This window comes from Eschrichtius robustus, chromosome 14 (genome assembly GCF_028021215.1).
Source record: "Eschrichtius robustus isolate mEscRob2 chromosome 14, mEscRob2.pri, whole genome shotgun sequence".
NCBI lineage: Eukaryota > Metazoa > Chordata > Mammalia > Artiodactyla > Eschrichtiidae > Eschrichtius > Eschrichtius robustus.
Window position 1 is genome coordinate 76,502,628 of NC_090837.1, and position 15,207 is coordinate 76,517,834.

Here is a 15,207-nt window from a genome sequence, read left to right on the forward strand (position 1 = left end):
GTTTCTCCTGATTCCTGGGAACCCCGATGCTAAAAATCAGAGGTAAGGCAGTGACCACTGCTTTGGGCTAGCAGTCCTCTCCTTGGTGAGGAAACGCCTCCTGGTCACCTCTCTTCTGGGGCTTGTGTGGCATCCTTGCTTGAGTCCCCCTGCTTTATCTCCCACTCACCTTGGAGGGGTTCAAAAACTTTCTGATCTGTGCCTCAGGGGCACATTTTTTAAATTTGTCTTTCCATGTGGGTTATACTTTGTCATAATCCTAATCTTACTGCACAACGTAGCCATTCCTGTGTCAACTGGTATTTATTTCTGGAATCCTCACTGTGTGCCAGACACAGGACTCACCCCCGGGGTTAAGTCAGTGAAAAAAGGGAGGTAAGATTCCCCCACCGCCACCCCCTGCAACAACCCTGCTGACTTCCCAAGGTTCTGTCTGGCTCTGGAATCTGATGGGCTCTAAGGCAGGTAAGACCCAGGACCCCCTGCCCAAAGCCTCAAGATTTCAGGCCAAGTTTGCATCTTTTCCATCTTGGACATGTCAAGAGCCGAGGTCTCTGCGTCCCTCCTCTCCGTTAGTTACCTATTGTCTATAATAAATACCCCCGCATTTAGTGGCTTAAACAGCATTTGCTGTCACACAGTTTCTGTGAGTCAGGAATCCAGGCACAGCTTTTAGCTGGGTGCCTGTGGTGTAAGGTCTCTTGTGAGCCTTCAGTGGGGCCGTGGCCACTGGAGAGGGCTGGAGTCCTCTCAAGCTCACTTTGGGGAAGATCTGCTTCCTGGCTCGCTCACGTGGTGGCCGGCGGGCCTCAGAAGATCCCAATGCGAGAACTCACCCGGGTCTCCCCTCAGGGCTGCCTCATGACATGGCCACTGGCTTCCCCCAGAGCTATGACCTGGGATGGAAGCCACAGTCTTCTCATAACCTGATCTCAGAAGTGACATCCCATTATTTCCGCCATATTCTGTTCCTTAGAAGTGAGTCAGTAAGTCCACACATGCTTAGGGGAGGGGATTCCACAGAGCCTGAAGCCAGGAGGCGGGGACCATTGGTGGCCGTCTTGGAAGCTGCCTTCCCCCTCCTCCAGGAGGCTTCTCTGACTGATCTTCCTGGTCCTCTTACTGCACTTGCAGTGGAACTATGAAGTTGGTCCCCGAATATCCTTGCACTGTTTCTGTTATTGTTATGTGGTCCTTCTCTCCCTATAGGAATATAAGCTCCTTGAGGTCAGGAGCCATATGTTCTACATCTCTTTATTTCCCACTTAGACCAACCATGTACCTAGCAGGTTACTATCAGGTGGACAGTGACAGCTTCGGGTTAAAAGAAAAAAGACAGTAAAAATGTCTTAAAAACAGAGCTTGACCATCTCACTTGGCAAGAAAGCTGGAGGCAGGCATTTCCAGGCTTGGCTCAGCTACTCAGCGATGTCTACAAGGCCCCATGCTCATCTGCCAACTCTGGTGTGCTAGCTTGGTCTCCAAGCTTGTCCCCACATGGTCTCAAGATGGCTGCTGTGGCACCAACACCACCTCTTCCTACAAGTGCATCTAAGGACAGGGAGTAGGGGAAGAAGAAAACTTTTTCAGTGAGGTCCCTCTAGTGCCTTTAAGGCTTATTGTCCAGAACTGGGTGATATGATCACCTCTAAACCACCCATTGCCAAAGGCGAGTTGGGTTAGCACGATTGACTTAGATTCGTGGCCCTCAGCAGGGATGCGTGTGGGAGATGTCATTGCCCTCTAGGATTCTGGCTATGTGTGAGACTGTCACAGGAACCAGGGGGCGCTGTTGGCATTTAGTGGAGGAAGGCTGGGGTTGCTAAACTTTTGGCGATACCGTACCCTGTACCGTATAGCGCCATGAAACAAATAACTCTTCTGTGCAATTGCCAATACTGCTGGAGACTGCTGCTTTGGACCAGTGGTTCTCAACTAGGGATAATTTTGTGCCTTCTCCACTGGTGATAGTTTTCAATGTTTAGGGACATTTTGCTTGTCACACCTGGGGGGTGCTACTAGTGCGTCTGGTGGGTAGAGGCCAGGGGTGCTGCTGAACATCCTACAGTACACAGGACAGCCCTGCAGCTGAGAAGGACCTGGCACAAAATTTCAATCATTCTGAGGTTGAGAAGCCCTGGTTTAGACCCCTCATCTAAGCATGAGTCAACCCTGAGTTGGGCTCAGCTGCTCAATGGCTGACCCAGACTTGGTTTCTGTTCCTTTGGAGGAAGTGGGAATGGTTCCTGGGCAGGTGACCAGTGGCAGCTACAGGACCAGCCGGGAGGGTGCTCAGCTCAGCTACCCTCTAGGATGGCCAGTCCCTGCAGCCAGGGCCTCTGGCATCTGAGGTGTACAGTTAAAGAAGAGGTCAGGTACTGGTTGGAAGGCAGGGTTATGGCTGTTTGAACTTGGCGGAGGTTTTTTGTTGCTGTTGTTGTTTGGGGTTTTTTTGTGTGTTTTGTTTTCTTTTTGGTTTGGTTTAGTTTTCCTTAACTCTTAATCTCATTTTAATGTTTTATTTCTCAATTTTTCTTTTTGTCAAGTGGGCTCATTAACTGTGATCTCCACACTGGAGCTGAACACAGGCTGAAAGGGTAGCTGCTTGTGCTTTAGTTTGAGAAGAACCACAAGGTGTGCATCCCCCAAATTTGTCCTTCACTAGTCCTGGGAAGTCACATTGGGTCTAGATGGTTCTTGGTGGGAATCACCTACTTGGGCTCAGCTAATGGGCTACAGTGATGAGAAGTGTGGGCTTTGGAGTCAGACAGACCCACGTTTACACCCCAGATTCGTCGCTGGCTACTTGTGCAACTTTGGGAAGGTCATTTCCCTCTGGGGGCTTCATGGGAGAATGATATCAACTTCATGGGGTTCTTGTGAGACCCAACTAATCAGTTCCTTGGCCCAGAGTGAACCCTCCACGTGTGTAGTTACCCCATCTTCATAGTGTCATCTTCACCAGTTCCCCAGAAAGGCTCTGTTAAGATGCACATGGGGTTTGGGAGTGAGGCCCATCAGCAGCACCATAGAATCGCAGAGCTGGAAGGTAGCTTGTGGAAAGCAGAGAGCTGGGTCCTGAGTACACAAAACCTACAGATGAGCTGAACTAAGCCTGGGTGGGATCCCAAGCCCAGGGTTCCTCCCGGGGAGGGCAGGCGTGGGATAGTGCCACTGTGAGGGGCAACCATGGCTGGTGGTAGGGGATTGAGTCCAGGAGAGAGGAGACGGTGCAGAAAGAGCCGGAAAGGGGCCTGGTTACTACACACTTCAGTGCCTCCTTGGGAACAAGCTAGAGGGCATTCCTACACGATCTAGAGCAGGGGTCTAGAGCAACTTACCCCCTGGCCCAGTCCAGCCCCCCACCTATTTTTGTAAATAACGTTTTGTTGAAACAGAGCCATGACATTCATTTGGGTATTGTCTGTGGCTGCTTTTGTGATGCAAAGGCAAGGTTGAATAATTGTAACAGAGACTGTTTGTCCTACAAAGCCTAAGATTTTTATTCTCTAGCCCTTTATAGAAAAAAAATTGCCAATCTCTGGTCTAGGGACTTCATTCATATAGACTGCAGCAATTAGGATCATGGAACTTCAAGTCAGACAGACTTGACTGATATGAATGGTACCACCTGGAATTGTGCAGTGTACAGCCTGTTCAACCATAAACATCAGCCCTGCTGGGGAAGGTTTTCCTGCAAGGTTTTGGGTGCTCAGGAGAGGGAAGAAAGCAGTATCTGGGAAATGTCCTCCAGACAAGGCCTCCAATGCTGGGGGCCTTGGTTCCTGCTGAAAGCCACCAGCCTGAGGTTTGGGAGGATCAGAGCAGGCAGAGGAGGTGAGTCTAAATTTAGACTCTCCAAAGCCGCTTTGTAAACTAGAGCCCCAGGAATCCCAGAAAGGGACAATCGGCACACACCACCAATCTCTGGTTTGCCTCCACATGTTAAAAGGCTGGATGCATGAGAGGATAATTAATTGGCCTCAAATAAGATACTGATGGAAAGTTGGTGAGAAATCAGTGGAGAAAAGAAACACCATTGCTAGGAGTCCTGGGGTAGAGATTTCTACTCCTGTGTTTATTACGATGTTTACCATGGAATTGTGGGAGCCTTGTTGCCCTTGGAAGAGTTACATGTGTTCTTCTTGCTGACTGTCATTTGAGCACAGCTGAACCCATGACCTTTCCGCCTCTCAAGGTGAATGCCAGCTCCCTGGTTCCAAATCACACCTGTGATTCAGAGCAGCTGTGAGCCACCACCCCCCAAATGGAGAATGACTGTGCTTTGCCCTGAGATGCTGCATCACACCAAGAGCTGCCATCCTCACTCCTCTGCCCAGGTGGGCACATCTCCAGGGCCGATGGGCCCACGCCTCTTGGTACATCATGCAAGAAAAGAGCCCTAATCTGAGACTTCTTAGGTAATCGGCATTTCATAATCAGTCCACCTGTGGGGAAAGGCAAAGGGTTTACGGTAGAAATTATAGACGAATGATAGGGGAAAACTTAGAAAATAAGGAGGTTTGAGAAGAGATGAATAACAGTAAACTCAAATGGGAACAGAGAAACGGTCAGATGAGAGCTGCCTAGTTCGTGTTGAAATGCTAAGAGAGGCAGCATCTAAGCAGATGATACTGAAGTTCATGGATACTGGTTTGTCTGAGCAGTTGGGGCTTGTTGTGTGAAGATCCCTGTTGCAATGAACACGTTGCATTGGGGCAGCGATGGAAAGGGGAGGAGGCTGACCATCTAGGGAAGATGGGCATCACGGTTTTGTAGACATAACAAATGCACCTCAGGTAACTGCAATTCAGTTATGTTCTAAGTACTACTTTTTGTCCTGGGCTTGAGAAACTTAAAGCCTAGTTGAGAGATGGACATGTATAAATAGTTAAATAACAGCCCAGATTAGTATATGGTAAATGTCAAATACAGTATATACACACAAACACACTGGAGTTTAGAAAAGGGAGGAATGTCACTGAGGACACTTCAGAGAGGAAGTGAGACTTCATCTGGATTTGGAATGACGGACAAGATTTCAACAAGTGGGGAAGAAGCAGGATATTTCAGGAACCAGGGAGGTGCAAGCAAAGAAACAGGACGGGAATTAAAAGAGTGTATTTAGAGGCCATGGGGATGATGGATTGGCTGGAATCGAGCTTTCCCAAGGTGACGGGGTTTCTGCTGATAGCGTGTTGGGAAGACCACTGAGACACACACACACACATTTCCTCCCCCTGTGAGAGGAAGAAGAAAGAGTTTTAAAAATAAATAAAGCCCCTCTTAATTATCCACAGATTATCTGCACTGCAGCTGATCTAGAACAAATCCTGCCTTCAGCTTGCTGGTGATGTCATCTCCCTGCTTAGGTGCTCATTCCCGTCTCTGTTTACAGCCCACTGGGAGCCGGAAAGGGAAGAAGGCTTCAGCATCTCCCCTCATAAAGCAATATATAATTTCTTCTGTTTGCTCTGCCCTTGGGAATCAGGCCAAATATATGGGTAGAAAGTGAAAGGTGTTCCAGTTCAGTTTCTGTTACCTGACTTGGGCAGCAGGAGTTGGAGGAGGGATGAAACGGGGCCCCAGGTGGCTCTTTTGTCCCCCTAAATTAGGTGTCCAGGTGGACTTCACAGCACAGGCCATAGGCTCAGTGGGTGGTCCGAGCACTGTCTCTAACTGGCTAGGAATCCTCAGAGTGAATGGTATTCATTTATCAATTCATCAAATGTTTATTGACCCTGTCTATGCTAGAAGCACTGAGCTGGTGTTCCCTGAGCTTCAGTGCCCTTATCTGTAAAGTGAGAACTCAGACTAGAATCGTAGTCTCTCAGTGGAGATGCTGGCATTTGGGGGTGGGTGTCAGTTATTCACTGATGGTGATACTTGGCAGGATGATTGGCAAATCTGGCCCTGCTCGTTAAAGGCCTGTAGTGACTCCTCGTCAGAGCAGCTAAGGAAGGCAGGACCACCCCCAGTTGAGGGCCACAGGACTTGTTTGTTATGATTATTTCCCAGTCTTAAGTGCTGATTATTTTGCTGCTGGGCCCAATAAAAACATGCAGAGTAGAACTGCTGAAGATTGATGAAACATCAGAATATTAGGTACATCTTATTCAAGCATAAGGGAATTTTTAACAATAGCAACAACAGGTAACATCTGTTGAGCAATTACTATGTTCCAGACTCTTGGTAAATTTCTTTCATTAGTAGTCTTTGGAGGGCATCTGGTTATTTACTATTTCAGGTCATCTGTGTCCCCTAATTTGCCCCCTTGATTTTAGAACATTGAGTTGACTGTTGTTTTGCTTCATTTATCATTTGCAGAGTTCAGATGTGAAAGTATCCTTACAGGGGGCCCTACAGGATTATGGGAATTAAGAAGCAGCCCTGGCTAGATTCAGTCCTTTGCACAGGATATTGTGTTTGTTCTCTGTGTGTGTGTGGACTTTATAAACTTATAAAACCTGTCACTTCCTTAGAAGCTATGATATTGCCTTTAATTCAGAGGTCTGAATTTACATTGCTAGTTTTGCCATTTTTTTCTCCCCACTTAGGTCCTATGCCTGTAATTTGAGTCAGCAGCCAACAGGGGGCAGTCAGGATATGATTTGACTCATTGCTTTGAAGAGCTAGGTCCCCATTATCAAAAAGAATACAGTTCACCATGCCAGCCCTGGTGTCATTCTAAGAAGTCTGTGCCCTGCTTTGCTGTGCAGAAAGTCCCTATCCCAGGGTGGCAATAAAATTTCCTTATAATCTGGTATGTATGCTTATGCTGCCTACATGGGAAGCAAGAGATACAAAGTAATTAAATCTCAGTGCATGGCAAATTCTCTCAAAATAGTCAAAGACATTTGCAAAAGAAGGAAGAAAAGGGGTCCAAGTAGACAAACAAAATTATTGATCCTTCATTTTCTGTCTGCAACTCGTTACTTTTTACTCTCACCCTGCTCAGCTAGTGCTGCTGTGTGTGTCTGGAGAGCATAACAAATGATTTTCACAAAGGTCAGAGCTGATCATTGCCACCCACAGTTTGTGCATATTAACCTTCGGGGAGCAGGCATTTACATAAAAGGCACACCAGTTGATGGTCTTATCAAATCAATCCATCTTCTCTCCCTTCCAGGGGAGCGCTGCACACAGCAGGCGGGGTGGCTGGGCAGTGCAAAGCCTGGAATCCCCTGAGCAAGCAGTGTTTCAGCTGGCTGGACAGATCAAATAACACTTGGGCTGGTTAACAAAAGACACACAAGTGGGAAGGTGCTGGAAGCTGAAGTGTGGAAATTTACCCAACATTGTTTCTTTGACAGGAAAGGAGACTTGGTCTGAAAGATGCTGCATTCCTGCCAGCCTCTCTGGGTCCAGCAGAACAGTGTCTCATTCAAGGTAGTGTGGATGAGGGGGTGACAGAGGATGCTGCCCACATCTGAAGCCTCCAGAGGATCCTGGCTGGGCAGCTGAGCTGCCCTCAGGTCTGGGACTTCAGGTGTAACTTGGTTGAGAGCTCATGAAAGGTGCTTGGATTTCTCCAGCTTTCTTCACCAATGCTCAACAGACTGGTTTGGGTTTCAGAATCTAAGAGGAGCTGGTAGAAAGGAGAGCTGGCAGAGGTACAAAGAAGTCCCTACGAGCCTCTAGAATCCATTGTTGGGATCTCTTCATACTGCTCGGGACACAGAGAGCAGCTCCCAAGCTGCAGAAGGCTGTGATACCACTGAGCTTTGGACCATCGAAAGTAAAGGAACACAGCTCAGCAACAGCACCACATTTCAGCAAGAAGGAGCCTCTTTTAACAAAGGATTTAAAGGGGAGAGTTTCTGCATCTCTACTCTATGGTCCATCATGATAGAAAACTTTACGTTCACATAGATAATGAGACTGGTTTTTCTTTCCAAGATGCTATATTTGAAAGAATCATGAGCCATTCTAAGCTTCCAGGGAGGCTCAGGATACATAGGAGTTGGTGGACAGCCTTCCCAGTACAGGTTAAGGAAACAGTCTGAGTCTCCAACTTCTGCAGCTCAGCGAGTATGGACATATGCCACTCTTGTCTCCAGGGAGCTGGTGGCAGTGACATCACCCGGAGAAAAAGCGTCCCTCAGCCTTGGGGCTTGACAGAATGAGGGGTGCTGGGGAAGCCATGAGCTGGGACTTGGCCTTTCCTGACTGCCCCTTCGTCCCACGGGCAGCCCCTGACCACTGAGCCAACGATGGCTGAGAAGGGCGACGGCATCGCCAGCGTCTATGGGTATGACCTTGGTGGGCGCTTCATTGACTTCCAACCCCTGGGTTTCGGCGTCAACGGGCTGGTGCTGTCAGCCGTGGACAGCAGGGCCCGCCGGAAGGTGGCCGTGAAGAAGATCACCCTGAGCGACGCCCGCAGCATGAAGCATGCACTCCGGGAGATCAAGATCATCCGCCGCCTGGACCACGACAACATCGTGAAGGTGTATGAGGTGCTGGGGTCCAAGGGTGCCGACCTGCAGGGCAAGCTGTTCAAGTTCAGCGTGGCCTACATCGTCCAGGAGTACATGGAAACCGACCTGGCGCGCCTGCTGGAGCAGGGCACGCTGACGGAGGAGCATGCCAAGCTCTTCATGTACCAGCTGCTCCGAGGGCTCAAGTACATCCACTCCGCCAACGTGCTGCACAGGGACCTGAAGCCCGCCAACATCTTCATCAGCACGGAGGACCTTGTGCTCAAGATTGGGGATTTCGGGTTGGCGAGGATTGTTGATCAGCACTATTCACACAAGGTACGTCTGGCCAGAATGGCTGATACGGGTGGTCCATGTAATCCTCAAGAATGCTCAGTGTTCAAGAGGGTATTCCTAGCTCCCGTGGAATCAGAGGACTGGGGTCAGTATTTGGGGGAGGCTGGAGGGTGCTAGAAGGATCACGGGGCTGAAAAGTTGTTGCTGGGGGAGTAGGGAAGTTCTGGTTCTTAGTCTGGTCTAATGGTTGTGGCCGTTAGTCATGGCTGTGACCGATGACTCAAGGCCGTACAAGAGGGGTTGGATTAGAAGATACAGCTCTAAACTCTATGGCTTTAAAATTGTGCTGCTGGGGAGTTCCTTGGTGGTTCAGTGGTTAGGATTCCGAGTTTTCACTGCTGTGGCTCGGGTTCAGTCCCTGGCTGGGGAACTGGGATCCCGCAAGGCATGCAGTGCAGCCAAAAAAAAAACACGTTGTGCAGTTGCTGAATTTGCCTCTAGCATCCTCTTATTCCTGCCATCCACCTAACCACCTCCCCTGCCTACTCTCTGCTCAGGACTCCCTGGGAGGCTTCCCACCATTGGAATCTTTTGCTCTGGTTCATCTCGCCTCCTCCTCCCATCAAAGCTGCCCCACCCTGTGTTCCATTCTCTCTGTCCGTGGACGGAGGCATAAGCGGAGAATCTGATAAACTAATTCTCGGTGTACATTATCCAGCTAATGGCTCGGCTCTCCCAGGTCCCGTGATGCACTAGCCCCCTAGTGTGACACTAAAGCCACGGGTGTCTGGATTGGTGCTGACCCCCCACAGGGTGGACGGCTAAATGCTCCAGCGGCAGCAGAGATCAGAGCTGACCCGGCCACACTGACCCTTGTTCTCAAGGCCCCAGACCTCTTCTTACCTGATCCACTGTGCCCTTCAGGAACTGGGAGTCCTCTGAAATTCTATTCCCCTCACCTCAGTTCCTGCCACTTTAGGGGAGTCTCTGAGCACCTCAGCCAGGCACCCCTCAACAGAGCTGTGGAGTGGCTGTGATTTCCAGCCTCCTGCCAAAACTTTTGTATCATGAATTTTTACTAGAATGAATACATCCCTCAGGAAGTAGGTGCACCATAAACTGTTATCAGCCAAGGGGCTGGGGTGGGTGATGAGAGGGGAGGGTAACTCTGACCTTGAACATGCTTCAGCTTTCTCTCTGAGGCCCCATTCCTCTGCTCTCCCTCGCCACCCTATTTGCCTGCAGCCAGAAGGTCACGGACACCAAGAAACGTGCTGACCTGCCTGGTACAGCTGTAGCGGGGTGGGGGTGGGCGGAGCAGGGCTCCCTGTCCCACCCTCACTAGCTGGAACTTGGGGTCCAGCCCAGATTTCAGACCTCGAATCAGCCCAGCTGGCTCTAGTTCCCTGGTGCTGCCTTAACCATGAGCTTGCCCTCTGTCCCCCTCTCCTGCAGCCAGGCCATCTGTCAAAACTGACAGCCGACTCTGTAGGAAGGAATGTCCACGGTAAAAAAAAAAAAAAAAAAATCATGCCCTTCTATCTTCCTAACTCCCTGTGCTATGTCTCCTTCTGAGGAGCAGTGACCTCAAACAATTGAACCAACGGTTTTAATGCAAATCAGTTCTTATTTGGTAAAAGGACCAGAGAATCCATAACACTCTTATTTCTGGGATGCACAAAACCACCTTCTGAATTGGAATAAACCAGTACATTTGGGAGTCATAATAGGACCTTCCTCGATGAAAGGGTCTGATTAAGTGAAGTATTACAGGGAACGTGCGCAGAACAGCACGTGGTAAGCTTTTGGGAAAATCAGGGAAGGTGGTCACAAAGACTGGCTGTGGCAGCAATTCTTAGGAGGTGCGTGGTGTGAGGAGGTGATACCGTCTGAGGAGGCAGAGTCCCGGGCTCCCTTCTGACGGCGCTGACTGCGACGTGGACAGTCACCCTCTGCGAGCCTGCGTTTCCCCATCTTTGATGAGGATGATAATATGCTCCCTGCCTGCCCCGCTGGTTTGTGGTTGTGAATCAAAATGGAACATGAAAGCAAAGCCCCTTGGAAAGTAGTAAGGACCCCATCCGTTCATCTAATGAGCGTTTACTGAGTACACAGGGCCCGGGCCCTATGCTGGGAGCCCGGGAGGAGCCCCAGGTTCACGGACCACCGCAGGTGGCTGTACAGGCTCCTGTCACTCAGGGGTGGGAAGCCACCTCTCCAGTGGGAACTTTCATTTTCCTGATGCAGAGGAATTTAGATGCTCTGACTTTCCCTTCGTGTGCTCTCTTCAGTAAAATTAGCTGTGGGAGGTTAAAAAAGAAATCACTGGAGCCAGCTACGAGCCCACTAGGTGTTCACATCAGCCCTGCGTTTGGCAGGTGTCCCGTGCCCCCACCTGCTTCCTCCCCCATATACTTTCTGCTTTTAGCTTCCTCCCTGCTCTGCCCCGAGTGATGACGAAAGCTTTATATTTGGTGCCTTTATTTATCTGATGTGCATTTGAATCAGTTCTCATTTAATTCTCAAAATGCCGTGAGGCACTTCGGGCAAATGGTCCATTTTAAAATGGAGAGAATTGGCTTTCTCAAGATTACTTGGCTGACTGCAGCAGAAGGGACACAAGAACTTGACCTTCTTGTTTCTTGATGGATGACCTTTCTGTGTGCTGTCTCCTTCATGAAGGCTTTCTGGGTCTCCAGTTGGAATGAGTCATTCTTTCCTTTGAATTCCCCACCCCCTAACCTGGATCTTCTAGCGCCTACCATTCTCCGCTCTGTTTTACTGTGTGTGTGTCTGCGTCTTCCGTGCGCTCCTAGGCTGAGAGCTCCCCAGTTCCTGACGGCCGTGCCATGTTCATGTTGGTTTCCTCCAGGGAGTCTCACCCTGTGCCTGAGACATGGCCCGGTTGATTGTGTTGACTGTCTTGAACTAATGGAAGAACTGTCATTGGCCAGCACATTACAGATAGGAAGCTAGTTGGGCTCATTGATTCCACGTGCTTGGGAGGTTTGACTCTCAGAGAGAGAGCACGGCATTCTTCCAGTCAATGAATTGGTGGGGGTCAGACGTGTGCATCTGCTTTCCCTGGTGTGTTTGGAGGACAGTGCCTACATGGGAACGGCTCTAAACTGACCCCTCCTAAAGTCTCATGGATCCTGTGCTTGCCTTGAAGAGGATTGTGCTCACCTGGGCTGCAGCTAGTGCCTTTGCGTGGGCCACAGCCCCTTGCCAGGGACGGGCTTTGTGATCCGACGGGGGGCTGGACTCGGTTGCAGCAGCCGGTGTTCACTCTCCTCATTGTGACTTTCTCACGGGTGGACAGCAAGCCTCCTTCCCTTCCACATCCCCTCATCTAGCACAGGGCCTGGCACAGGGTAGGTGCGCATTGTGTTTGTCTGGTAGACGAGGTGCCAGAGGGAATGGCCTTCTCTAATGAGCAGCTGGCAGCACTGGGGCTTTAAGTCACAGTCAGGGAGCATTCTGAGCACGTGTTCCCCTACCTCACCATCCCAGGGGTCTTGGTCTTTGCAAGGCAGAGGGCAGCTGGAGGCCCCGGTTGGCCCACACTGTCAGGAAGTTGGCAGTGGGTGGCAATGGGGGTGCTCTGATGGCTCTCACTCAACAGACACGGTATAGAGGCCCCTGGTTTCTCTGTGTCATTAATTGCATGACCTCAGGCAAGTCCTTTTCCTTGTATAGCTTACTGCCAGAATAAGAGATCTATAAGGAGACCTCGCAATCACCTTGTCCATTCCTTCCATTTCACAGATGGTAAAACTGAAGCCTAGGAAGGGGAAGAGGCTTGCTCAAGACCACACGAGGAGTGGCTGAGCCAGGAGTACAATGTCCAGTTTTCTCTGAGCTCCTTCTCAATTGTCTTATCTGCCAAATGGGGTCATCAGTTCCATTCTGCTTCTTTCGCAGGATTCTTGTTAGAGTCAAATGAAAGTGGGGATGTCGAGGGCTTTCAGATGTACAGGGAGCTAAATCATGAACAGAACTTACTTGCCCAGTAGATGCCATGGTAACACCAGGCAGACACCCACATGTCAGTTTCCCCTCCACTGACATATGGACCCAACTCCTGACGTGATGGCCAAAGGGTGAGTCATGAGGCCCTATCTGACGGTGGCTACCCAGCCTGTGGTCCTGTCATGAACCCCTTTCTGCCCGCCTCCTGGGCAGGCCCGCTAATTAGTTCCTTGTGTCTGTGTCAAGAAGAGGCAGCTGAAGGATCAGAGCGTGTTTTCCATTGAATTTATCCTATTAGGAAGTAGATGATCTCAAAAGAGAAAAAAAATGTCGTTTAAGATTTCACTAAAAGTCCTGTGTAAATAATAAGACATGTCAGGAGCCCTCAGAAGAGGGTGCAGAGGGCTGAGCAGCATGTTGACAGTCTGATTAGCTGTGTGAACGCGTCCCTTCAGGAAGGGGCCTGGGAGAGGGAACCACATTTTGTCCTTGCTGGGGCTGCCAGCAGACTTGCCTTTCCTGGGGGCAATAATCAGAAAAGCAAGCAAAGGAAAGAAAGCAAGAGTAAGAGGTCCATAAAATATGTTTTGGTGGATCATTTGAGCAAGTCTAAGTTTTCTGCTAGGCTGGCCTGCCTTTGAGCCCTGACCCCTTTCTACTTCAGAACCCCGTCTTCTTACCTCATGGTTCGTGATCAGAATGTTCTCACACTCTGCCTCCGTATCATGAAGATTCGTTAGAAATCAACCAGTACGGTGGTCCTCAAAGTGTGGTCCTGGACCAGCAGCACCAGCTTTACCTGGGAACTTGTTAGAGATGCAAATTCTGAGGTCCCATCTCAGACCTACTGAATCGGAAACCCAGTGTGGGGCCCAGCAAGCTGTGGTTTAGCCTCCAGGTGATTCCAAGGCTTGTGAACTTCTAAGCATCTTTGATCTGGAGATGTGGAGTAGCTTGTCTGTGGGCAGAAAGCGGACGCCCCTGGTGTGTCTGCTGATGCTTGCAGCCAAGGTTCTCAAACTTGAGCACGATGAAGAAGGCTAAGAACTCCTCCCAGGTAACACAAGTGTGTTTGAAGTAGGTACCTTAACCAAAAAGGATAGTTAATGGTGGGGATATAAGGCACTGTGACGAGGTATTGTGAAGACTGTTTTAGGCAGCATGACTTTTAGGGCCTCGGTCACATCACTTGGAAACCACCTGGTCCACCATCCCTTGAGCTTGGCAGAAAGCTGTACAGACCAGGGAACTCCATCAAAAGGAGTGTTGGTTCTGTTTAGGTTTTACTTTAACAAGAGTTAGGTGATACAAACGATGATTTTAGAAAACATGCTTTTCATCCTGGTGTAAACTGCTTCACTAGATGTTATTTAAAGACAAGACATTGCTTTCACAGTTCAGTGAGATTGAGTGTTTGATTGAGGGCTCAGCAAATTACTGCAGTTTGGTAAGACTTATGGTTCAAGGTCCCAAAGAAGGCAAAGAGGTACATGATGGAGTATGTATCAGCCAGCTTCCAAAGGCTTTGTACAGAGCTTTGATCAGCTGTGTTTATGCTGGTTAAATTGTGTTGATCAGCCTCACCTCCTGGCCACTCTGCCTTCCTTTGATGGCTTCTTGTCTATCTCCCTCTGTCTGCCTAGGCAGACACACAGAAAGCTCCCCTAGAGCACGGATTCCCTTGAAACTGAACCTAGGAAGAGGAATGCCCATTTCTGTGGTTGAAATAGAGTCTTTGCAGCTGATCAAGAGAATGTTCATTTGTTGTTCTGTGTGCCTGTATTTTGCATGGTCTCCACCTTGAAGATGCAGGTCCCTAGGGGCTGGAAGGGAGGAAGGGTTTGCCTGAGATCCTAGAACAGGACTGGGGTCCACAGTGCTGGCATTGGGAGAGGCCTAGCCACCCTTGAAAGCCAGAGTTCATGACAAAATGGGCTCATTGAAGGACAACTTGCTGAGCGCCCAGCTAGAAGTTCTTAAGCCACTAAGCATGTTATTCCAAATCAGTGGAGCTGAAAAGATTTATTTGAAAGGCTATGAAATATCCCTTTTTAAAAGGGAAAAATATGACCTAGGGGATTAGAACAGAGGTTGTGCTAGAGAGTCAAGTGTCCCTGAACACTTAAGCTGACTTGGAAAAGCCAATTTTGTTGGCTTTCAGTGCATCCCCCTAGTTCCCACTGCAGCCCCGCCCCCAGGAGGAGGGTCTTCATCCTGTCCCTGGGCCTCCTGGGGTCCTCTTCTACCCACTCCCAGAACGCTACACCCAGGCCTCCCTTCCTGGTAAGCAACCCCACTTAGCTCCAGGGGTGATATTATAAATCATTAATAACTGGCATGGTCCAGGCACCAACCAATTAGAAAGGAAGCTGGCAGAGTCCTAAGGCAGGGTTCTGGAGGTGCCCTGCTTGCCAGAAATTGACCCTTTATTGCTGGATCATAGGGAGGTCTGGGAGTATCTGGGAATGAGGCAAAGGTGATGAGCGAGGGGACCAGGGGCTTCAGCAGTAGCTATTTT

At 49.5% G+C, this 15,207-nt stretch overlaps 1 protein-coding gene across 1 annotated transcript in view; it reads left to right on the top strand.

Moving 5' to 3' along the window:
* Window positions 1-8,155: 8,155 nt before the first annotated feature.
* Window positions 8,156-15,207, top strand: part of MAPK4 (mitogen-activated protein kinase 4) — a 74,450-nt gene continuing 67,398 nt past the window's right edge. Inside the window, exon 1 of the mRNA XM_068563377.1 lies at window positions 8,156-8,759. Within this exon, the coding sequence (XP_068419478.1) occupies window positions 8,214-8,759 (546 nt within the window). The 5' untranslated portion in view covers window positions 8,156-8,213. The remainder of the gene's footprint in view (window positions 8,760-15,207) is intronic.